Source organism: Bidens hawaiensis, unplaced genomic scaffold (assembly GCF_021521415.1).
Source record: "Bidens hawaiensis isolate Kalapana, Puna unplaced genomic scaffold, B.hawaiensis_p1.1 tig00042269_1, whole genome shotgun sequence".
In the NCBI taxonomy this organism is placed as follows: domain Eukaryota; kingdom Viridiplantae; phylum Streptophyta; class Magnoliopsida; order Asterales; family Asteraceae; genus Bidens; species Bidens hawaiensis.
The window spans coordinates 58,066-84,933 of record NW_027497476.1 but is presented as its reverse complement, the minus strand read 5'-3'; the positions used below and the strand labels follow the sequence as shown (position 1 = coordinate 84,933).

The 26,868-nt window shown below is 36.1% G+C and overlaps 1 protein-coding gene and 1 pseudogene across 2 annotated transcripts in view; one reads left to right on the top strand and one right to left on the bottom strand.

Annotated features, from left to right (window-relative positions):
• The first annotated feature begins 2,163 nt into the window (after positions 1–2,163).
• LOC143593491 (scarecrow-like protein 21 pseudogene) overlaps positions 2,164–26,868 on the top strand; it is an 80,552-nt pseudogene continuing 55,847 nt past the window's right edge. The window contains exon 1 of the transcript XR_013146112.1: positions 2,164–3,760. The product of XR_013146112.1 is annotated as a scarecrow-like protein 21 pseudogene (transcript). The remainder of the gene's footprint in view (positions 3,761–26,868) is intronic.
• On the bottom strand, positions 4,397–6,765 carry LOC143593490 (FRIGIDA-like protein 2). Its single transcript, XM_077073107.1, has 3 exons — positions 6,040–6,765; positions 5,593–5,765; positions 4,397–5,255 (listed from the first exon to the last, which is right to left on the bottom strand). Exons 1-3 carry the CDS (start codon positions 6,731–6,733, stop codon positions 4,620–4,622), a joined length of 1,503 nt encoding a protein of 500 aa, XP_076929222.1. The 5' UTR covers positions 6,734–6,765; the 3' UTR covers positions 4,397–4,619.

Genomic DNA, 26,868 nt, shown 5'->3' with positions numbered 1-26,868 from the left:
ATTTTTTTAATCGGTATATGTAAGGAAGTGCAATAAATACTGATATTATGAAATATCATAATTTATTTTCGTACATGGTAAAAATGCAAATTTGTTTAAAACAGTATCATTAATTTAGCTGGACAAGAAAATTAATTGCTTGACTTCTCAAGTTTGGAATATATATTTTGTAATGTAAAATATTGTATGAGTTAAATAAAAAGAATTCATAAATTAATTAAGCATGTTAATAAAATAATAACAAACATATTAAAATTGATGCTCTAATTTATTAGTCATAATAATGTATTTAAAGATAGTTAATGTATTGACTATGATTTAAAAATATGTTTAATGGTCATCTAATATAAGTTGACATTTAATATGAATTTAAATTATTTAAATTGTGGGGTAAAGTTAAAATACAAAGGACAACAAAAATGAGAAGGGTGAAAAGGAATCCAGTCCATTGATTTTAGATTTGAATGGCTGAGATTAATTTAATAAATAAAAATTGATGAAAAGAGCATTAAGGTAATAACCCGTCTTTGTTGACTTTCTCTCTCCACATGCAAGACACATGTCAATTCCCCCATCATTTTAAAATGTCCATAACTTTTTCATACGATATTATTTTTTTAAAAAAAATTCACCATAATAATAAGCGTTTTTTTTATCTTTAATATGAGTATCATATTGTTATATAAAAATAAAAAAAAAATTAATGGTTTTTAATTGTGTTTTTTGTTGTTTATTGTGTCATTGTGTAATATGTTGTTTTCCATTGTGTTTTACGTTTCAAGTCATTGTGTAATACGTATTCACCATTATGTCTTACGTTTTAGGTCATTGTGTTATACGTATTCACCATTATGTCTTACGTTTTTAGGTCATTGTGTTATACGTATTCACCATTGTGTTTTACGTTTCAAGTTATTGTGTAACATGTATTAAGCATTGTGTTTTATGTATTAGATAAAAAGACACAATGGTGTGCGAAAAGACACAATGATGAAAAAAGACACAATGACGAAAAAAGACACAATGATAAGCGAAAATACACAATGGTGTGCGAAAAGACACAATGACGAAAAAAAGACACAATGACGAAAAAAGACAATGATAAGCGAAAAGACACAATGGTGCGCGAAAAGACACAATGGTGTGCGAAAAAAGACACAATGATAAGCGAAAAGACATAATGACGAAAAAAGACATAATGGTGTGCGAAAAGACACAATGACGAAAAAAGACGCAATGATAAGCGAAAAGACACAATGGTGTGCGAAAAGACACAATGACGAAAAAAGACACGATGGTGTGCGAAAAAAGACACAATGACGAAAAAAGACACAATGATAAGCGAAAAGACATAATGACGAAAAAAGACACAATGGTATGCGAAAAGACACAATGACGAAAAAAGACACAATGATAAGCAAAAAGACACAATGGTGTGCGAAAAGACACAATGACGTGATTTTAGTTTTAAATTTTATATAACAAAAATCATACTCATATTAAAGATAAAAAACGCTTGTTATTATGATGATATTTTTTTTGAAAAAAAATATCATACGAAAAAGTTATAAACGTTCTAAAATGTTGGGGGTATTAACATGTGCCTTGCATGTGGAGAGAGAAAATGTGTACAATTACCCATATACCCTTTTTCTTTTGGTCCATACTTGACACATGTCAATTATTTATGGCTTCTCACACTTCTCATTTTTGTCACCCTTTGTAGAATAACTTGACCCTTAAATTATGATAAAATTTAAGAATGCTTGATATTTTATATTCTTTTTGAATTATTTAATTATGAAGAAAATCAAAGAAGTTTTGTTATATCAACATGATAGGACCAATAAAAAAAAGGCCATTTGTACAAGAATTGTTTTAATAGTATAGTTACATTAAGCCTCAAACCAACATTATATAATATAATCACATTCTAACAATTTATCTAGAAGTAGAATAAAAATAATAACAACCACATGGTCTCCTTGGCTCAAGTGAGTGTGGTTCCTTGTTCCTCTTGCTTTTTACATACCAACCGCGTCAACACCATCTCTATAAATATCCTCTCCATCATCATCTATCTTTAGTCTACTCTCAACAACCAAAGATAACATCATCAACTTTCCTCTTATATCAGGGTTTCATACTTCCTCTTCAATCAATTCATTACTTACTTATTCTCCAAGATCCAATCAAACCCACTTGTTTAATTACCCATTTGATGTTCAATTAAACCCCAAAATCCAATCTTTTTATTTTATTTTACCACAAATTATTATGCAAACATCCGATCCCAATCACACCAATTACTGGAACCCATCTCAGAATCTATACGCTGACGTCAGCCAGGACACCCAGTTCTCCACACCCGACCCGACCCATCACTCCTCCTCCTCCGTCACCTTCTCCCCGGACCCCTTCCAACCCGACCCGTATCACTCACCCGACTACACATACCCGTCAGGTGGTGTCGATGACTTACAGATCAGACTTAGCGAAATCGAAGCCATATTAGGGTCCGATCACGAGTTTAACGAGTCGGCTGATGTTAATTCGGGTTGGGGTAGATATGATATTAACGATATGAACTTTAGTGAAGAGTATATGATGAGGGATATTATTGCTAGGGGTGATTTGAAAGAGGGTCTTTTGCTTTGTGCCAAAGCGGTCTCCGAAAACAACACGGTGGTGGCTGAGCTGTTGATATCGATGCTGCGCCCGTTGGTATCGGTTTCGGGTGACCCCGTGCAGCGGTTAGGTGCCTATATGTTAGAAGGGCTCGTCGCCCGTTTGTATAATTCGGGTCGGGCCATTTACAAAGCCTTGAAATGTAAAGAACCGACAGGACCCGAGCTGTTTTCGTATATGTTGCTGTTATACGAAGCGTGCCCGTATTTTAAGTTCGGTTATTTGTCGGCTAATGGTGCGATCGCCGAAGCGACAAAAACCGAAGACCGGATTCATATTATTGATTTTCAGATTGCGCAGGGCGGTCAGTGGGTGACCCTCATTCAGGCTTTGGCGGCCCGGCCTGGTGGGCCGCCTAGTTTGAGGATTACTGCGATTGATGATTCTAGAAACGCGTTTGCGAGAGGCGGTGGGTTGGATATAGTTGGTCAACGGCTTGCGAAACTGGCGGAAATGTGTAAGATCCCGTTTGAGTTTAACGGGTTGGTGGTGTCGGGTTCGGATATTGAAACGGAGCATCTTGGGGTTCGGCCTGGTGAGGCTTTAGCGGTTAACTGTGCGCTTGTGTTGCATCATATGCCTGACGAGAGTGTTGACCCGCTCAACCACAGGGACCGATTGTTGCGGCTTATTAAAAGCTTGTCACCGAAAGTTGTGACGCTTGTCGAGCAAGAAGCGAATGTGAACACGGCTAAATTCTTTCATAGGTTTGAAGAAGTGTTTAGTTATTATTCGGCTATGTTTGAGTCGATTGATGTGACGTTGCCACGAGATCACAAGGAAAGGATTAATGTTGAACAGCATTGTCTTGCGGGTGAGATTGTTAATATTTTGGCGTGTGAAGGGGTCGATCGGGAAGAGAGGCATGAGGTTTTCGCGAAGTGGAAGTCGAGGTTTACTATGGCGGGGTTTAGTCCGTACCCGTTGAGTGGGTATGTGAACGGTACGATTAAGAGTTTGCTTGAGAATTATTGCGATAAGTATCGGCTTGAAGAGAGGGACGGGGCGCTGTTTCTTGGATGGATGGATCGCGATCTGGTGTCTTCGTGTGCGTGGAGGTGAATAATGGTTGGTTAGGGTTGTAAGTTTTAGATTGTCGTGTAGTAGTCATGTGTGTAATGTGTCAAGATACATTATGTGGTAATAACTTATAAACCTCTGTTTTTGTAACTTTGTTGTATTTTTTGAATATGGATCAGCAGCAGCGGCTGCTGCGTCTTCTGGTGGTTTAAAACGCTCATGGCTTATAGCTTACTTGAGAAAGGCTCGCTCAACATTGGCTTTTTGTTGGCTTGCAAATAAGCCAAGCTTGAGTCAAGGCAAACTCGCATGTCTTGTTTGCGTTTGTTAGTTTGCAAACAAGCCGAGGTTGAGTCAAGTTAAAACTCGCATGTCTGGTTCGTTTGACCATTTAAGTTGTGCCACAAAGTTTTAATATTTATAAGTTACTCAATTTCATTCATTTATACATAAGCTCACTTATATAGCTCATAACTTCATAAGCCCATTAGAGAATACCAAAAATTTATAAGTTGGTTCGTCATGCCATGAGCTAGCTTGAGCTTCGTTAAACTTTGAGCTGAAGCAACAACCCTAGTACAAATCACAAACCAACCCGACATGTTTTGACAAACAAAACCAGTTGTTGGTGTTTTCAAACACCAAAAAAATGCCACAAGTAAGTTTAGAAACTACAACTATATCCTTAGAGGGGTAAATCTAATACCGATTACCAATGACTAAAATATCTGTTAAACATTGGTAATGTTACAAACATATGATACAGGTTGCAAACTTCATACACCATAAAAAAGAATAAAAGAAAATGAAACAGCCATCGGTTTTGGGCAGTTTTATGACAGAATGTTTAGCCGACCAAACCAAACCGATGGTCCACACGTTCCAAATCCCAGCCTTATAAAACAGTGGTGCTAATCCGATATCCATCCATTTGAGTTGTCATCATCATCATCAGGAGGTTGCGACTGTTTAACATAAAAGTTATAACCAATATCCACTCTAGTTGACCGACCAAGACTCGCAACAGGGCTCACACATGCCGCATTCAAACCAACAGGGCCCGACCCAAATGGTGAACTGTGGCTATCACCAACATGTACCCCATTTGAACCCGTGGGACCCGACCCAAGTGGCGAATTTTTGCATTCACCAACACGAACCCCACTTGAACCTGTGGGACCCGACCCAAGTGGAGAAGACAAATCTGATTTCGGCGACAGGAAATCCTTAACCCAACTAACTTCTTGTACAACGCCCGCTGCAGCAGGTTCAGCAGTCTGTTGAGCTTTGTTTAGTTTTCGTCTCTTTGGCTTTTTTGACGTGTTGGACTTTGAAGGCAGCTGGTGCTTCAACACAACCGCTCTTGTTGGTTGTTTTCTTATTGGCGGATTGTTCAGAAGTGTCTGTTTATTGCTTTCCACCTCATTCTCGAGTCGGCTCACAAGTTCAACCACACTATCCTTTGAATAATCTAACTGCAGGTTATTCTCCTCGATGCACTCAATTATCGACTTCAACGTGTTGAGTTCCGTTATTATTACATCATTCTACGTACAAACAAAAGTTAAAATTGTTAATAGAAATGTATTAATGATAAGTAATGTTTAAATTTGAAATGTAAAGGAAAGTGAAATATATATCTTAATGCTATAATTACAATGAAGAAAAAACCTATAACCGACGCGGGTTAAAGACAACTTAACCCTAATAATAAAACTATTAACAATTTTAACCAGCATGAAATAATGACGTTTTAAGGGATTCAAATTTACAAAAATACGAAGATACTTGAGTTTAACCCGTAAAAGTTAAATCCTTAATAATGAACTATTAATAAATTTTAATTAACATAATATAACTAAGATTTAAAGGATGTGAAATTACCCTTTCATGAAGATCCTCAACATTCGCACGCGCCTCCTCGATAACCCTTAAAGATCTTAATTTCCTATCTTCTAACAAACCGACAGGCGAAAACACATTGGTTTTTTGAAGATCGATGCTATAGTACACGGCAGGAACATGCATATCATTATCTATAAGTTTCTGAATCATATCTGCACAATAAACAACAATTCAAAATGAGTCTCAAACAAACATAAATATCCACTAAAATCCAACTTATATGATAGGAAAAAAATGACTCGCTAAACGAGGACTCTAGTACTACTTTAGACTAAGCACACTTAACTAATAGGATCCGCTGCATTAGTGCTGATCACACCAATGCACCGGATCCCATAAAGACTACATTTAAACGTCATGAAACGTCATGAAAAGTCCTCGTGTTGCAACACTATGATCAACCATGAGATTTACTAATCACCTCACCTTTTATGTAATTTTCCGGAACGATTCGTCGACAAAGATCAACATTCTTACGATCCGCAGCGACAACAACAAAGCTATCAATAACATCATCAATCTTAAACCAATCAACCAACCCATACGTTCCCACAAGCAGCAAAAACCCCAACGCATTCTGCTCCCTCGACTTCGCACCACCCAACCCCCTCTTCTTGTTCCACTCAACCGCCACCTCCATCGCCTTACTCCTCACCTCACCCGACACAACCGGACCCACCCAAACCAAACCCTCCAACATAACCAAACACCCACTCCTACACAACCTCAATTCAGTCCCTTTACACGCATCCAACACCATCGCTGCAGCGTCCGGTGCAAACCGATACGCGTCCGGCAGCTCCGACAAAATCAATTCCTGATCTGGGTTTCCACTGATATACTTTTTCAACCCGGACCCATCTGAGGATTTGCAAAATGATTTCAATTCTGGTCGGGCGGGTGTGTGATTCGGGTCGGTTTGGTGGGTTTGGAGGAGGTTGAACTTGGATATGAGGGTGGATTGGAGACTGGTGAAGTGGGTGTCGAGATCGGACCAATTGAATGGGAGATTGAATGAATTTGGGGTCTGGGATTGAAGATTGATGAAGGAATTGAAAAGGGTTTGTTTCTTGATGGTGATTTGGTCGATTGCAGAGGAGATATCCGCCATTGTGGACATTGGTAAAGCCCTAGAGACAGTTACGAACAACTTTCGGGTTTGACCTATGATTTATTTTGTTTTTTCTTTCTTTTGACGTCATTTAAATCGCAGGAGTTAATAAGGTGTGCATGGTATTGGTACGGGTTGATTTTCAGGCCCATTAGATCCAAACCAAAACTGTCAGCTAGAGGTGTATAAATCAGGTTATTTAAATATCCGTTTTTGGGTATAGAACCGGGTTCAGGTATGATCGGGTGTTGAAAATCGGGTATTGGTAATACCCGAGTTCAGGTTCGGGCATTGTCTCTAAATGTCATACCCTATACATCGGGTTTGAGTCAGGTATAGAACCGGGTATTTTAAAACTGGATATTTGAATACACTATATCCGTGTATTGAAAAAAAAATCTTATTTTCGTGTTATTTTTGGGTTTTTTACCGGGTACTTTTCGGGTATAGTTTGGATTTATTGAGGGGTTCACCTTTTAGGGGTATTTTTCAGGTATTTTTCGGATATAGATCGGGTATTTGATAAACCCGGTTTCGGGTATTTGGAAAACCCGGTTCTGGGTATGGAACTGGTTCCAGTTTTCGGGTATTACCGGGTATAAATCAGGTCCGGTTCCGGGTACGGGTTTGGTACTTAAATGCATACCCTATGTGTACCATACGGATAGGGTCAGGTATGGGTACAGGTATCAAAAACCCGGGTAAGAAAAAACCGGTTCTGGTATTTTTTCAGGTCCGATTCCAGGTTCGAGTATTTTGTGCACCTCTAAAGCCAACTAATGTTTTTTTATTAATGGGTATTTACATGTTTCCTGAATACCAATTATATATTCACCTGTGTAAAAAAATTTAATTATATATTTCTTAAACTAAAAAAGTAATTATATGTTTTTCTCTTTCTAAAACATGTATATTACGTATTTATCACTTTAATTAAAATTAAGTTGTTAATGACTATTTTACCCTCATTTTTCATAAAAGATTTTTATTGGCCTCGAATGTGTTTAACTAGTTCCACACGTGTTAACTAGTTTCGAACGCGTTAACCGACGTTTGACACGTTAACGGATTTTGAAGCTTCGAACACATCAACCTGCGTCGAGGGCACTAGCTGGGACTAGACGCGTAGTTGGTTACCGATGCCATACAAGTAATGATACCTGGCGCGTTAACCAATAATGGTTTTAACGTGTCAGGCATTGGTAAACGCGTTCAAAGCTGCTAAACGTGCATGCCGTTGGTTAAACGCGTTTGAGGTCAATAAAAATCTTTTTATAAAAAATGAGGGTAAAATAGTTATTGAATTACTTAATTCTAATGTAATGGATGAATATGTTTTAGGAATAAAAAAATATGTAATTTATTTTTTGGTTTGGGCAAATATGTAATTGATGAGGTTACCAAGAGAAATTATGTAAAAATCCCTTCTATTAATGGGTCGATTTTGGTTAAATTGTTTTTTTTTTTGTTATGAAACTGTTTTCCGGTTGATTCAGTTAATTCGGTTAATAATATTTACCTTTGCCTTGTTTTATTGTTCTCGCTCAATAATTATATGTTTGATATGTTTGAGCTAGGCTTTTATTCACAATTCAAGAAATAATTAAGTTTTTGGTTGAGAAGTTTATAACGATGTTCTAGAGAAATGTGGTTATGAGAATGGATTTGATTCCATACGATTTTAAGTAGTTCCTTTCTTTAATGGCTTTTTAATAAACAAAACATGAGATGTTGATGGAATAGATTCATCCCAACATTCCAACAACATGTCTCAACTCGAAACATGTAAGAAAAAATATAAAATAATATATATTTATATATGACCATTATAATCATTTTATATTATAATAGATCAAAATATTAACTATATCTTATTATATATTAGTTTGATAATTGTTGATGAGTCATATTACCTATAATTAACTAATAAAGGGTTTCCCTTTGGGTGTATTTATAGATAGAGAATAATAACATCATAACCTAATTTCACACACATACAATTTTGTGTGTCTCCTCTCTCCAAAACCGAGTTCCTCTCAAGAACCCAAACACCATCTTTAACTATACATCCTAAAGGGGAGCTCGACCAAGCTGACAACCATGCCGTCTACATCATTCTCTGTTGCGGTTACTACTCTCTCTGTTGTAACATGTTCATAGGTTTATTTTTTATTCATGTTATTTATTACTTACATGAAGAACTGATCAACATGTGGAATCAGAGTGATGTTGATTAATCTGTTATTCATGTTTTCTCTAAATCTGGAATTGAATCAAAAGACATAGACTAAAACTTGATAAACCCTAATTTTTTCGGTTTATTTTTCATGTTCAATTACGAAAACAATATATGAAACTGTTTAAAGTCGCTAAAATTCATATTTAGTAAACTCTAATATTTTCGAAATCTGTTAAATTCATGTTTAAAGATTTCGATTCCAGGTTTTTTGTATGTTTAATTGTTAAAATTTTCGATGATGTTCTTCTTGTTCATCATTATTATCGAAAATTATACATATGTTTGTTCAAAATCTAGATTAAAATTTGTTAATGATTATTTAGGGATGTATTTATTCAAATCTTGGATAACTTAGAAGTTTAATATTTTCTTAAAAGATTTGAATTCCTCTATAATAGGAAACAAATATAATTTTTAATTATTAAAAAGACTTGAATCAAATCTTATCATTATTAATTTAGTTTGAGAATATCATGGGTTAAGGGCTTAAACCAGTTTACGGGTTCATGGGTTATTTAAAAATCATGTATTATGGGCCTAAAATAACTTATGTGTTCTAAGAGTTTATGAGTTTCTAAAATGGTTTGGGGTCATAACCTATAAACCCGAAAACTCACTAATACCGGAATCAACATTTTTTCTAAAAACTCCATAAAATCATGTAAACACCCAAATACTGAAAAACCCGCTAAAAGCCGGAAACTGGCAATTCTCGGTAACCCAAAATTTCCGAGAACTAATTCCGAAAAATAAGGTTTTACTGGAAACTTAAACATTTTTCTGCTATTAACTAATTAAATGTTTTGTAAACCTTAAATATTATAAAATTTTACAAAACATAAAGGCTTAACTTGAATGAACTTTTGATGTAACACTTTTGCCCAAAGGTGATGAGTTACATTTACCATATCATTCAAGTCTAACTAAAAGCTTTTGTTAGTTTTTTGCCTAACATGATATAAATGTCTCACTTTGCCCAAAGGTGATGTGTTACATTTTATCAAGCAAAACTAGCATGTGCATAACTAAAATAATTGTATCACTTCTGCCCAAAGGTGATGGGATACAAGTGTTTTGCACACGTACTTAAATAAATCTTAATTCTACCCAAAGGTGATTTATTTTTTGTTTAAGTAGAACTTTTAATTATAGTTTGTTAGTTTGATGTTAATAATAACATATTACATCTTCAATAAAATATAATGATCCTCACATTAATGATCCTTCATTAAGCTAATGATCATAAATTTAATATGTATTATTTAATATCCCATAACATTACTCGCTATAATATTCTTCTATAAATAACTATTTCATCTAAATCATCCACTCTAATATTAAAACATAATATAAGTTTTACATCATAAAGAGTTTCAATAATATTTAGCTCTTCTCAGTTTTAGTTATCCCTTAAGACATGATATGACTATCCTACTGCTCTTTATAATAACAATCATTCCATTGAAAACTGGAGCATAACAAATAGAAGGAGTCAATCATAATGTCTCTTACGATAATGATAATCAAAAAGTTATATAAATAAATGTTATCACTAGAGTTATTCTAGATTTAGGTTTTCCTAAGACTAATCAAAATAACTCCTAAGATTCATGCACTCCTTAAAAGTTCTAACTATAAGGTTAAATAACATTACTGAATACATCATAATGTACAATACCATGACCCATAAAGTTAAGGGCTCACACATGGAAATAAGTACACTTTTCTAATGCATTACATACTAAAAGTTTCTATTATTACAATTTGTTGCCTTAAGTATCAACGATAACACTCATAAGTACAAAAGGAAAACGAGTATGTTAATTAGCAACACATGTAAAAGAAAAGAATATGACAGTGGAACATAAGATGTTATTCAACTCACCACCATTAAAACCTTAAAGAGGATAATTCTAAGGTTCATAGACAAAATACAAGTATTACTTCCAGCTTTAAGTTCTCTAAGGAGAAGTCTCGTTGTAAAAATATGTCATTATATTAGGCATAAGTAACAAGGCTATCCATAATTCAAAAGAACATCTGGCTAAAACAGTAGTCGTATATTAATGATATTTAAGTTTGCTAATCCTAATATTCCAATTAACATTATAGGTTGAGTCTAGTTCTATAAGTTTTTTTTACTGATATCAACAAATAACTAACATGAGTGTTGGTGACAAAATTTAAATGTTAAGGCTATTATAACCATGAAAAAATGTCTTCTAATTAAGTTTTATGATACCTTAAATATTCTGGAGATCAATCAGAATTTAGTATCAATACTTAAGCTACATTATGACAGTTGTGAGGTTTGCATAGCCAACATAAAGTCACTCTTACCTTAAACTCTCATATTATTTGTTATCAATATCTGGATTGAAACATTTATAGAATAGAATTAGATGATACTGCATACTTTCACAACTTTTGTTATCATGCAAATAAGAATTTAACAAAAGACAAATGAGACTTATAAAATTCATCCATTAAAACCAAATTTCATGAGAGAACATGACATGGTTGATGAGGTTGAATTTCATCTAATCTCATTCTTAGTGATTTTAATCATGTGTTGATGCCCTAACTATTACTTGGCTTAAGGAAAAAGTATGGGTCCACCATAAGTTATATTATACTGAAATTCGTATAACTTATTCAAAACGGAATATTCATACATAATTCTTTTATCATTTAAAAATCTATTTACTTGTATCTAATCTGAGTTCTATGGTCCATGGTTTTTAGGAAATCCATTCATATATACCTAATATGATTTCTTCTGATATGTCCCTAAGTTTATTATGACATCTGGACGTTAATGAAATCAAATCAAGTCTAACATATATATGACATTGTAACACCCCGACCCGGATTAGGCTGACGTGTCACAATAAACATGGTTTCTGAACAAAAGACATGATTTTTTTTATTTACTTGTCAAACTTATAATACATTAGATAAGGTAAACTTAAGGCTATTTTACAAACTAGTATGGTCAAAAGATATTTTATTATGATCCTGATGCTTTATTCTTCTCTCTTAACCTCGCCCATAGTAACTTGTGTACCTGTAAAAAAAAACAATAATAACGACGGAATGAGCCGAATGCTCAGTACGGAATAATAGGCTCAAAATGATTTAATGAAACGTAATTTAGATTGAACTTATGATAATGATACGATGCAAAGTAAAATAAAATAAATCGTATCATACGGATGTACCCATGTGCGAACATAAAACGTGACAACATACAGGTAGCTACTCCTGCATATTTATCACATGAGATGGCGAGTTGGCATACCCGCTATCCATCTCCTTAATATTAATCCTAGGACCGATCCATACGCCTCCTAATAGTCATATGTACCACTTGTACTTAAGAGACGCCGTGAACGGATCTCACCATCACGGGTGGTGCACATGTTGTCGGTGCCGCAACAACATGCTCGTGGGACACTCCACGAGAAGCGACACTCAGGGTATCGTAATACAAATGAACTTATTCATATAACTCATAGCAAACATATTTTCGTAACATATATCGGAACATGCGATAATGAGTATAATCAAACATAATAATATAGCATGACATGAAAGCTAAATCCAATGTTTAGTCAGATATGGAATCAAACGGACATCCAAATGAATTGATAATTCAAAAACGTGAGGAGTTATAAAATATATATTAACTCAATAAGTTTATATCAATTGAATATGAAAGCAATGAAGAGTGGGGGTAAGGATCCGTACCTTTAATAATCCAAGACAATAAGAACTTGTTCACGAGCGTTCTAGTTATCTACATATAAATAGTTATATGTATTTATTAGAGTAATATTTAAATTGTTTAAATATTATATTTAATTTAATATAAGTCCTAACAAAATAAACTAGTTTATCTTTAATTAACAAATATAGACGTATATTAATAAGTTTTCAACAAGCTGATTCGTGTTTAATAACTTACTTAGAAACATTCTTATTATTATTATTTTTAGAAGAACAAATAAAAGTTCTATCTTTTGTATAAAATTATAAAAGGAGTTCATAAATTTTATATTGAAATCATATTCATTATTTATATTTAAGAATTACAAGGGGGTAGAGTATTGGATTACGTTTTATTGTTTTACTTTATTTATTTATTTTTATTATAATTTCACAGCAATATAGTCCCTAACATATGGAAATGATGTCAGTTTATAAGAACAGTTGGTATTATTCTTTTATATGTTAAATAACTACAAATATTTAAACCATAAGTGAAGAAGACATATGGTTCATTCATAAATAATTCATGATTCTAAAAAGTATAACAGAGGATCCAAGGAATGGGTTTCAAACCCCTACCCTTGTGTTTAGTAGGTTTTGTACTAACCCAGTTTAACTAAACTTGGATTAATTGATGAATATATGAAATAATGAGATGATAAACTAGACCTCGCTTTACTTCTTCTTCTTCGATACTTTGCCAGAAAAACTATAGGTTGGCCGGAAATATGTTTTGAGCTTTACGGGTTTCCTGAACGTGATGAAATGACCGGATAGTATCAATAAAGTGAAAATAGTTAAAGATAGTAACGAAGTGGTGTTACCTTATATTTAACGGTAGTGATAAAAATATTTTCGGTTAAGGTTGGTTTCGTCGTGATGTCGCGAGGTGGTGGGGATAGCTATGGGGCGGAGATGGTGAACAAAGCCATTGTTTTGGTTTACTCCGGTTTACCGGAATGTTAATCAAAGCCGGAATTTAGTGTGAGAGGTATGTTTAGGGGAATGTTTAAAGGTTTCTCCATAATTATTTATAGTATTTATAGTTAGTTTTCTTTACAATGAAGGTATAGATATGAACAAATGATAAGATTGAAAAATTGCCACGTTTGTAAACTTCGAACCACAATTACCTCTCCTGGACAAAAACTAATTTGAAATTTTATCTATCCTAAAGTTAACTTGCCATCTTATCCATTTGTTTCTATATTTATTGTATTAGGCACTGACTTTTTATACATATATAATACGATTTCCTTTTTGACATACTTATGAATTAAATACTTCAAATTAAGTAATTTCGCTTTCTTTCTTTCTTCTTTTTTATATTGTATTATTATTATAAAAATAAAGACAAAATTTTGGTTATTACAATTATTACCCCCTTAAAAGAAATTCGTTCTCGAAATTTACTAGATAGAACATACATGATCATATAAGTAATGGAAACATAAGTTTTATAAAATAGATTTAAAAAAAATAAGGTTCATATTTACCTGGACTAAATGTATTATTTCTCAAATAGACTAGGGCATATCGAACGAATCGACTCTTCAGTTTCCCAAGTAGCTTCACGTTCGGAATGATTCTTCCATAGGACTTTTACGAACGGAATTAATTTCTTACGCATGATTCTTTCTTGTCGGTCTAGGATGGTTTCTGGTTCCTCTTCGTATGACAAATCTTCATGGATTGTAAGTGACGGAAAACTAATGACGTGGAGAGGATGATAATTGTATCCTCTTAACAAGGACATGTTAAAAACATTATGAACGTGAGAGAGTTGTGGCGGTAAAGCTAGTCGGTATGAAACTTCTCCGATTCTTTCGAGAATTTCAAAGGGACCAATGAAGCGAGGACTAAGCTTTCCTTTAGTTCCAAATCTGCGAATGCCGCGCCAAGGTGATACTTTTAAAAAGACATGATCACCAACATTGAATTCGAGTGTTCGTCTGTGTCGGTCCGCATAACTTTTTTGTCTACTCTGAGCTTCTTTAAGCTTTTCTCGTGCAACAGTGACTTTTTCATTAGTAACCTGGACTAGCTCGGGTCCTTCTATAATCTTTTCTCCGACTTCCTCCCAACATATAGGTGCTCGACATTTACGACCATATCATAATTCGAAAGGAGCCATATCGATACTTGCTTGCCAACTATTGTTGTAAGCGAACTCAACGAGGCATAAATATTCGTCCCAATTTCCAGACCATTCGAGTGCACATGCTCGGAGCATGTCTTCCAAGGTTTGAATCGTGCTTTCTGATTGTCCATCTGTTTGTGGATGAAATGCCGTACTGAATTTCTGGCGCGTACCCCAAGCATTTTGAAAACCTTTCCAAAATCGTGATATGAAACGTGGGTCTCTATCCGAAACGATTGGAGATGGTGTACCATGGAGTCGAATAATCTCTTGAAGAAAAACTTCGGATAACTGGCTAACCGAAAATTTTTGCTGAATCGGTATAAAATGAGCCGATTTAGACAATCTATCGAATACAACCCACATGACATCGGTTTTCTTGAATGTCTTGGGCAAGCCAGTAACAAAATCCATTGTAATCTTATCCCATTTCCAGATTGGGATATCCAAAGGTTGTAATAATCCGCTTGCTCGTTGATGTTCAATTTTCACTTGCTGGCAGGTGAGACATTTACTTACATATTGAGCAACGTCTTCCTTCATTCCATCCCACCAAAATTTCTGCTGTAAGTCCCGATACATCTTCGTAGATCCCGGGTGAATAGAAAATGGTGAACTATGCGATTCGGCTAACAAAGACTCAAGAAGGGTGGAGTCATTGGGTACACAAAGTATTTTGCCACACCAAATCACTTCGTGCTCATTTATATGGAATTCAGATTGCTTACCGACTTCAAGGTTTTGCACGATCGCCCATAAGCCTCCATCTTCCTTTTGTGCATCTTTAATCCGTGATATGAGATCAGGTTCAATCTGCATTCTAGCAAGATATCCATCGGATTCACCAATCTGAAGCCCGATGTACATTTTATTAAGATCATGAATAATGCGAGGCTGAATTTAAAGGCAATATATACTACCGAAATTCTTTCGGATTAAGGCATCAGCTACAACATTGGCTTTTTCCGGATGGTATTGAATATTTGCGTCGTAGTCCTTTAAAAGTTCTAACCACCTTCATTGCCTCATATTTAGCTCTTTCTGAGTGAATATATACTTGAGGTTCTTGTGATCGGTAAAGATATCACAGGTTTCGCCATATAGATAGTTTCGCCATATCTTCAAGGCAAAGACGACCGCGGCTAATTCTAAGTCGTGTGTTGGGTAGTTAACTTCATATGGTTTCAATTGACGTGAGGCATAACCAATAACCTTCCCATGTTACATTAATACACAACCAAGACCTTTCTTTGAAGCATCACTGTAAACTTGGTACCCTCCTGATCCGGAAGGGAGAGTGAGTACCGGAGCCGATGCGAGTCGTTTCTTTAATTCTTCAAAGCTTTTCTCTTGCTCTTCCTTCCATGAGTACTTTATTCCTTTCATCAATAGTTTCGTGAGAGGTAAAGCAATCACCAAAAATCCTTCAACAAATCTTCGGTAGTAGCCAGCAAGACCCAAGAAACTTCGGACTTCGGTGACAGAAGTAGGTCTAGGCCATTTCGTAATAGTTTCGATCTTTGTTGGGTCCACCATGATTCCATCTGCGGATATAACATGACCTAGGAATGCCACTTGGCTAAGCCAAAAGTCACATTTTGAAAATTTTGCATACAACTTCTTATCTAGCAAAATTCCAAATATTGCGTGTAAATGTGCTTCATGCTCTTCACGGCTCTTGGAATATACTAGAATGTCATCAATAAAGACAATGACGAATTTGTCGAGGAACTTGTGAAATACGCGATTCATTAAATCCATGAAAACTGCAGGAGCGTTGGTTAGTCCAAAGGGCATAACCAAGAACTCATAATGACCATAACGAGTGCGAAAGACAGTCTTGGGAACATCATCCTTCTTGATCTTTAGTTGATGATAACCGAATCTTAGATCGATTTTAGAAAAGAATTGGGCACCATGTAGCTGATCAAAGAGGTCATCTATGCGAGGTAAGGGATAACGATTTCATATTGTGATTTTGTTTAGTTCGCGATAATCTATGCATAATCGCATTGTCCCGTCTTTCTTCTTTACAAACAAGACTGGCGCGCCCCAAGGTGAGTGTAACACCCCGCAACCGCAGCGGAAACGTAAACGGGATGCAACAGACACCTCTGATATCAACCACATTGTTTATAAAGAAAACTGAATACATTAATATACTTCAAATTACATTATCTCATATTTCATTACCGTCTAGGTGATACACACATCATACAATACGATACATAATTCTATTTATTATAATGTATCCTAACATCCCGCACGCAAATCTTACACACATCAAGCACTTAGCACGTAAGCAATCACTTCATCTTAATTGTACCTGAAAAGCATGTGAGAAAACGGGTCAACTACGAATAGTTGGTGAGTTTCACAATTTGAGTAAACCATGATAAATCCATATCATAATATAATGTTATCGATGTAATTATGCTGAGCCCCCCAGTGAAACCTCTGACTATCCACACACAACCCCGTGGCATACTCCGCCCACGAACCTGCCCCAAACCGCTATGCCTAACATTACATAGCAAAAATATATATAACAACAAAATAGACATGTGCAACTGGCTGGGAAACATCAGCAAATCCATGCCGGACCAGTTGGGTTTGTCAGACCAATAGTACTATCCACACTCTACCGGCTTTCAGTTAATCACTCGTGATCCGGGGCCTTAGAATGTTAGCAACTCAGACAATTACCATCTTAGTACATTTCCGTACGATTCCCGTACAATAAAAAATATATAAATCCACGCAAATCCATGCGTTCAGTATGTACTTAAACATTTCAGTAGTAACATGCTTCCGCCCCGAGAAAATATTTAAAAACAATTCAGAAAAAGGGGCTCGTGAAACTCACCTTAGCACATGCAAGCAGGTAACAACAGTCATTATCAGTTAACACGTCCAATCTGTAATATGATCCCTACGATCGTTACTATACACTCACTATTAATATAACTTTAACCGTGTTGACCGGTACATCTGGGGACACTGTTAACCCAGTACTGTACCCATTCCGGGGGCAATGTTAACCCAGAAACACTTCTCCGGACTCAGATTGTGATATTGTTTAGAGTTCAATAGTCAAATTACCATTAGTTTGTTTTCCCCGTTTTGCGTGCCTAGCACGGTTATCCGTTTTTACGTTTCAAAAATGAGCTTGGTCACACACGACCCGAAAATAGTCGTTGACTGATAATTTATTTAAAGTTGTGAAATTAGAGCTCGGTTTAGACGCCCCGATTGGCCGCGGGACCCGTTTCCGTCTTTAGTGCACCGGAAACTGTTTTATCGTTTAAATTTACCCAAATCATCCGAATTATTTTCGGATAATTTATTTTTACTTGTTTAACTCAGTTATATGAAAATAGTTCATTTTTTTAGGGTTTTTATACACCAGTCAGCTCGTCTACCCGAACTTTGCTGGTTTACGCGTTTTTATATTATAAAAGTTCACTTTTATTCCAAATAAATATCCGTTCATCCTCGGATCTTGAGATTTTGCAAAAATAGCATTTTGACAGTGGGGAAATTTATAAAAATATTTCCAAAATTAATTTTTATATTTAAAATTTATTTATCTATTTTTTAAACACCATTTAAACACTAAATATGTCGTAAATACCAAACGACCTTAGAAAAAATCCCAAATTTTTCCTGGATGACCCCTGCCATCCACATAGTCCCCTTTAATTTTTCCAGAACCAAAATCTCTTTTTACATGCCATTTTCACTAAAACCGAGCTAGAAAACCCTAGAACTCGTTTAACCAAAAAGTCTACTTAGACTTCTCCAATTTACCTAAAATTTTGTGTGTGCCATTTACATGTTATAAAGAGCTTATCTAAGATTTTCCAGAATTTTTCATGATATTTAACTATTTTTAACCATTTTTAGCCAAAACCGAGCATTAAATTCACCAAATATTCATCCTTTGTCCAAAAATTACCAAATATTCACAGAACTCATATTTTCATGTATTTAACACCTCTGTAAAATTTCATTACCTAACTCTAAACCATCCACAATCTGTCCAAAAATCCATAACCGAACATAAACCGAATATACCTTTTGTTTTCCGCCACTACAAGCTACACACTCGTCTTTCCGCCTTTTTTACCACTAAATACAGAACCTACAACCAACATACCACAATACCAAGCAAGTTACACTCACGATCAAGCCTCTTACACTATAGTTTCGGTTATTGTTTCAAAACTAAAGTTTGAACCGTAAAAATTCGTTTTTGATTCGTTTAACTCCTTTCTTGGACCAAGATCCCTTGTATAACCCGTATACATCACTTGATCATGCAAGAATCGGTTTTCATCTTTGAAACCTCATTTTCTTGCAAATAAACTCAAGAAATGAAGATGGAAACGTAAATAACTCGATTTTTACCTCGTTGTTCTTGCTACAAAACTCGGTTTTTAGGTCATGATGTTGAGAGGAAATGAAGATTGTTGAATGTGGTGTAAAAAAAAATAATAAGGAAAGGGGTTATCCCCTCCCTTATTCCGATCGGTGTTAAGGGTGAGGTGGGGTGGGACCCACCTCTCCATTCCTAGCCACATGTTTGGATTCTCGCAATCCGGATAATGTTTTGGATAATCTGGTTCATTTCGTTTTTCGGTTAAATGTTTAACTCAGCTTAAAACGAGGCTAATCGGTGTTAAGGGTGAGGTGGGGTGGGACCCACCTCTCCATTCCTAGCCACATGTTTGGATTCTCCCAATCCGGATAATGTTTTGGATAATCTGGTTCATTTCGTTTTTCGGTTAAATGTTTAACTCAGCTTAAAACGAGGCTAAAACGGTCGTTTTCGGCTTAAAAATGAAATTTATATAAAACCACTTTAAAAACTTTAAAAAAAAAACTTAAACCATGACTTTCATTAACTTAAAACATCATATTATTAATAATTGCGCATCTTTTTCGGCTTGATCGATCGTCTCTTGCTCGGTTTGGTATTAAAGGTTTCGTTTAACGCACCGACGTACCATTAAATCGAAATTATTTTTCTGTGCCGTACTTTACTTATCCCGAAGCATTAATGCTTCGTAAAATCACTAAATATTATAGATATCGTCTATAATTGAACTCTCGATTCGTTCGGGTTTCAATAACTATTGATCGATTAATCGCATGTTCAATACGATAAGTTATATATTCACGTATAATCAATACAGTGAACCATGTATTCTCGTATAATTACTATGGTAATCCATGTACCCGACATTAAATATGATGTAACTATTGTCTACCGGTTAGGGTATATCTGGTTTCGTCGGAATCGTTACATTCTCCCCCCGTTAAGAAATTTCGTCCTCGAAATTTTACACGCCCACTATCCCCTTCTGAGAGAAAGGTGGGGGTTTTCCCTTCAGAATTCACCCTCGCGTTACCAGGTATAATCTGGTCCTCGCTGTGAATTCCACTTAATCTTAATCAATAAAGCTTGGTATGTCCAAACTGTTTAGTTTTCCCGTCTACTATCTCTACGGAATTATTTATGATATCAAGTATGTCTTCTAGGAGTACCTCCATTACTAGTACTTTCGTTGCCACATCACTTAGGTACTTTTCAATCCGTATACATGGCAAAACATCAAGTATAGTACTTAGCCCCTGGAGTACTTTCATCGATAAACTAAATGACCAATCATGGAGATAGTCTCATGAGGTCCAATATATTAAGGAGCTATTTTCGGTTTTGCCAAACCTCATATCACCTCTCTAAGGTGATGCCTTAAAAATGCCTTGTCACCTCTTTCCAGTGACAATGGTTTCCTTTGAATGTTGGCATAAATCCTTTGCCAATCTCGCGTTGCTTTCAGCTTATCTTAAGTATTATAGATCCGATTGGTTGTTTCTCGAATCAATTCAAATCTTATGGCTTGATTGACGCCCATTTTCAATTTAACAAATTGGTGATAATTACTTCACCCATAGGAAGCTTCAAGCTCTCGATGCTTCCTTCCCCGTTCTTCCAATAATGGAAGTAGGATGACTATTTCAATCTGAGATAATTGAAAATGGTACTCCACGACGAGATACCATTTCACCATCATGAATTTGGGCGAGGATTCATTGTGGTAATCGTCATGGATTGGGATGAAATGCGAGGATTGGTTAATCGATCCGCGATTACCCAATTTACATCATGCCTTTGATATATCTTGGGAATTTGCGTCCCGAAATCCATTGTAATTTATTTCCACTATCATTGGCGAATTTTCTGTCGTTGTGGCGTTCCCTAGGGTTTTCGGTATGCAGCCTTATCTCTTGCATAACTTAAATATTCACCAACATACGTAACCATATCTTTCTCCAAACTCGGCCATTAATAAAATCCTTTCAGATATTCGTATCATCAATAGTCTAATCCGATCCCGGATGTATGAAATATTTCGATCTATGCGCTTCGTCCACGATTAATTCACGAAGGTCATGGAGGGTCGGGATCCAAACCCGATTTTTGAAATAGAGAATTTCATACACTCGCTGTTCGAAATTCTTCTCATTGCCGTAAAGTCCCTCCTTTTCCAATTGTTCCTCTTTCAACGCCTCACGTTGAGCGACTCGAATCAGGTCCGAAAGGTTCGACTGGACTATCATCCCCAGCGCTCGCACTCGCAATGGCTTAACCCGATCTTTCCTACTCAAGGCATCGGCTACGACGCTAGCCTTGCCGGGGTGATAACGGATGTCACAGTCATAATCGCTTCACAACTCGACCCATCTTCGATGCCTCATATTCAGTTCTTTCTGATCGAATATGTGCTGCAAACTTTTATGATCGGTGAAGATGGTGCACTTCGTACCGTAGAGATAATGTTTCCAGATTTTAAGTGCGAAGATAACCGCTCCCAGTTCTAAGTCGTGAGTAGTGTAATTTTTCTCGTGTATTTTTAACTGTCGGGAAGCATAGGCTATAACCTTATTATTTTGCGTCAACACGCATCCTAACCCTCTACGCGATGCGTCACAATACGCGACAAAACCAACGTCTCCATCGGGGAGACTTAAAATCGGCGCTTGGCACAATTTTTGTTTTAAACGTTTGAAACGCCGTTTCCTGCTCTTCTCCCCATTCATATTTTCGATCCTTTTGAGTCAGGAGAGTTAGAGGTTGGGCGATGCTGGAAAAGTTCTCTATAAATCGACGATAATATCCAGTTAAGCCTAAGAATTGGCGGATTTCCTTTGGCGATTTAAGCGCTTGCCAATTCTTAATTGCTTCAACCTTACTCGGATCAACGTGTATTCCTTGATGGTTTACAACGTGACCGAGGAATTGCACTTCTTGTAACCAGAAGTTACACTTGGGGAATTTTGCATACAACTTCTCCTGATTCAGAAGCTCTAAAATTATTCTTAAGTGTTGCTCGTGCTCTTCTTTACTTTTCGAGTAGATCAAAATATCGTCAATAAACACGATGACGAATTTGTCGAGGTAGGGTTTACAGACTCGATTCATGAGGTCCATGAACACTGCCGGCGTATTTGTTAGCCCGAACGGCATAAATAAGAATTCATAATGGCCGTAACGAGTCCGAAACGCTGTTGTTGCAACGTCCTCCTCTTGGATTTTTCATTTGGTGATAACTATATCTAAGATCAATTTTCTAAAAATTAATCGCCCCTTGCAGTTGGTTAAATAAATCATTTACTTCGAAGAGGTGAATACCTATTCTTGATCGTCACTTTATTCAATTCTCCCTAATTAATACATATCCTAACACTTCCGTCCTTCATTTCCCCAAATAACACTGGTGCACCCCATGGTGACTAACTAGGTCGTATAAAACCTTATCCAATAATTCTTGCAACTGATTGGATAATTCTTGCATCTCGGACGGTGCAAGTCAGTAGGGTGCCTTAGCAACAGGGCCAGCTTGAGGCATTAAATCGATTCTGAATTCGACCTGCCGGGTTGGTGGTAATCCAGGAAGTTCTTTTGGGAAAACTTGTGGAAATTCACGTACCACCGGGATATCTTCTATATGTTTTCTTTTAAATCGTACACTTTTCTCTGTATCTAATCGCTTCATCGCCTGAAAGAGAGCTTCTAATCATCTTCTTTTCATATTTGATTTCAGCTTCATGTTGAGTTAGCCAATCCATGTTAACTATTACGTCAAAACTTCTTAACTTTACTGGTCGTAGGTCAATAAGGAAAGGTTAATCGTTCAGAATAATAGGACAATTCCGAACAATTTAGTTAACCATCAGGGATTTACCGTTAGCGATTCTACAGTATAGGGTTCTGTAGTTCCACTAATCGGTAACTTTCCAAATGGTAGGAAGTTAACAGGAACTAACTTCTATCGGCGACCGTAAAAATATCACCGAAGCCTATTGATTTAAAACTACAACACACTTAACACCACCTTTGGATCATGACTTGCTTTATTCGAATTGCTCACAAAATCACGGCTCCTTGCTTGATCAGAGGTTGATGCTTGTCATGAGGTTCGTCTTCCAACGACACCTTGGTTCAACCTTGGGCAATTTCTCTTGAAACGTTCTGTACTGCCACATTCATAGCAAGCACAACTGTTTGGCATAATTTGATTTCTTTGGATGGATTGTTATTGAAGCTGTTGGGTTCGGAGTGGTTGTACACGAATGGGTTGGGGTTTCCGGTTCACATGGCTTCATTTGGTTCTACAATTGGGGCATTACGTCCATCTTTACCACACCTGTGGCCTACTATTACTCGACATTCTTCTTCCTGCCGATAACCATATTTTCCACATTTAGGGAAGGATCCTTCATGCGGTTCATGTTTCACACCAGAACTAGTCTTTAGTATGATTCTGGGTTGTAGGACGTACCTACTTATTCAAAAGTCTATCTTGCACTATACCTTTATCATTTCTCTTCTTTAACACTCGACGTCTCACCTAACGTCCTTCCAGTCCGCTTCCCATAGAGTCAAATATATCAATGCTGGCTTGTGACGCAACCCTTCCAAAGGTTGTATATTTTACAGGATTGACTATACTCCTTATCGATGGAGTTAGTCCCCAATATAGCGTTCACTTCGCTTAGTTTCAAGAGTAATTAGCCATGTTACCAGACATGATAATTCATTCAAACGATTAGCATGTTCTAAGTGATCAGCACACAATATTTCTATCTTCCATAGCTCAGTTTCCAATCTCTGAACTTAATTACTCGAATAAAAGTGCTCTAGCACAAGAATTTTAAATTCTGACCATATCATCTGAGTAATAATTTTCTAACTATAATTTTGTACCATCGTGTTCCATCACGATATAACATAATCTACCAACATATCTGTAGCATATTTCACTACACAATGTTCTAGACTCTTACCAATATCCTTAACCATTTCGATCTTTTCTATCCACTCGCTAATCTATACCTCCCTTTACCATCAGTAAACTATTAATAATTTCCTTAACACAACCAACAAACATATCCTTCATACCGGATCTAATTCATTACGACTACTATTCATGTTTAGTTTATAACTAACACTTGTAGTCATAATAGTATTCGGTGGGACATTATCACTCTTAGTAATACCACTAAGAATTGAAATATTCATATTCATGTGATTGCTCGATCTATAATTCTGCGGTCACATTTGCATCAACACTAGCAGTGATCTGTGATACGACATTCGGTATCATCATCTGCTATCCTTGAGCAATCAACTGAATCATATCAATCTCCATCATTGGAGTTACTCTTTTTATGTCATTCTGCCGTACCCATCCCGTGCGCAGTAATCAATACTAATCTCACCGTATAACTCGTTACCAGCTCAATCATAACAGCAGGTACACATACACACCAAATATTATCATACATATTACACATACCAGTATCTAGTATATATATGTCCCACAAATATAATAACACATGGACTTAGCCTAACGTCGGTTAACGTTTAAATATGTTTCATAACCCTTGTCACCAACTGACATATAGATCATTCTCAATAAGGATTAATGTTTAATATGCTTGATTTCAATATCCTTCTGCATGTCAGCATAACCGATACATGCTCACCGTGAGCACCAAACGATTACGTACCACGGAGTTATAATATCCGTGTCTATTCGTATATCCGGCATACACGGTATACCACCTACGAACGAATAACCAACTATGCTATAATGATTCCAACACCTCTTTGTGTACGGGTAATCATTCTACTCGAGTATATATGGGTATAGGCATCTAACGGATGTAAGGATAACATAGGGAGTTGCAAGGTTCAAGGTAATCGCGCAATCCATGTTGCCTTCAAATATTATCAATTACTAGTATGGGAAACTCTATCGCTTGCTCAGTCAATGTCCTCAGGCGTTCTAGGTTTGCTAAAATCGGTTATTCTCGATCTGGAGGTGGTATGACTCATATGTTTGAGAGTGAGAAATACATATATATATATATATATATATATATATATATATATATTTCTATATATTATTTTTATCTGCTCATTTATTATCAAATTTATTATTATTATTATTTTTTTTATTTTATTTCTTTATTTATTTATTTACCTTAATGGAATAAGAATGGGTTCAGGTACAAGTCTATCCGTACGTGAGGGTCGGCGGTTCGGGTGAACATAGGGGGTTATTAGAATATACGGTACCGGTGTTGGTAGGGTAAGGGATTCATCAATTTTGGTTGGGAGTGACGGTTACTAGATATTTCTGGTTAATGTCAAACGGGAGATCTAACTTGGTACTATCATAACTATGGCCCGATAAGTCAGACTTATCATCAACCGATACTCTAGAAATTTTCAGCATCCTCAGTACTTTTATTATTTCATCCCCCGGTTCCTTATCCGGGTCCTATTTCTCAATACATGTACCCACAAGATATATACATATATATATATACACACATTAGCACGCATAAATAATATTATATACTTTACACATATGTTGCCATTTTTACCTATTAATGTTCCCCGTGACTTCCCCTGAATTCCCTCGTGCGGACAAGTCTGTTATTATGTTCCGGACCATAATAACTCACTTGTCCATCCAAGTTCATCCAGATCTCGTCACTATAAATTATTAGTTGATATTCAGATCCTATAATACTCGAGCTACTGGTTATATTTTAGGTATCTTTTAAAGACATCCTAATTCTTTATAACCAATGGCACTGATACCAACTTCTGTAACACCCCGTAACCGCAGCGGAAACGTAAACGGGATGCAACAGACACCTCTGATATCAACCACATTGTTTATAAAGAAAACTGAATACATTAATATACTTCAAATTACATTATCTCATATTTCATTACCGTCTAGGTGATACACACATCATACAATACGATACATAATTCTATTTATTATAATGTATCCTAACATCCCGCACGTAAATCTTACACACATCAAGCACTTAGCACGTAAGCAATCACTTCATCTTAATTGTACCTGAAAAGCAGGTGAGAAAACGGGTCAACTACGAATAGTTGGTGAGTTTCACAATTTGAGTAAACCATGATAAATCCATATCATAATATAATATTATCGATGTAATTATGCTGAGCCCACCAGTGAAACCTCTGACTATCCACACACAACCCCGTGGCATACTCCGCCCACGAACCTGCCCCAAACCGCTATGCCTAACATTACATAGCAAAAATATATATAACAACAAAATAGACATGTGCAACTGGCTGGGAAACATCAGCAAATCCATGCCGGACCAGTTGGGTTTGTCAGACCAATAGTACTATCCACACTCTATCGGCTTTCAGTTAATCACTCGTGTTCCGGGGCCTTAGAATGTTAGCAACTCAGACAATTACCATCTTAGTACATTTCCGTACGATTCCCGTACAATAAAAAATATATAAATCCACGCAAATCCATGCGTTCAGTATGTACTTAAACATTTCAGTAGTAACATGCTTCCGCCCCGAGAAAATATTTAAAAACAATTCAGAAAAAGGGGCTCGCGAAACTCACC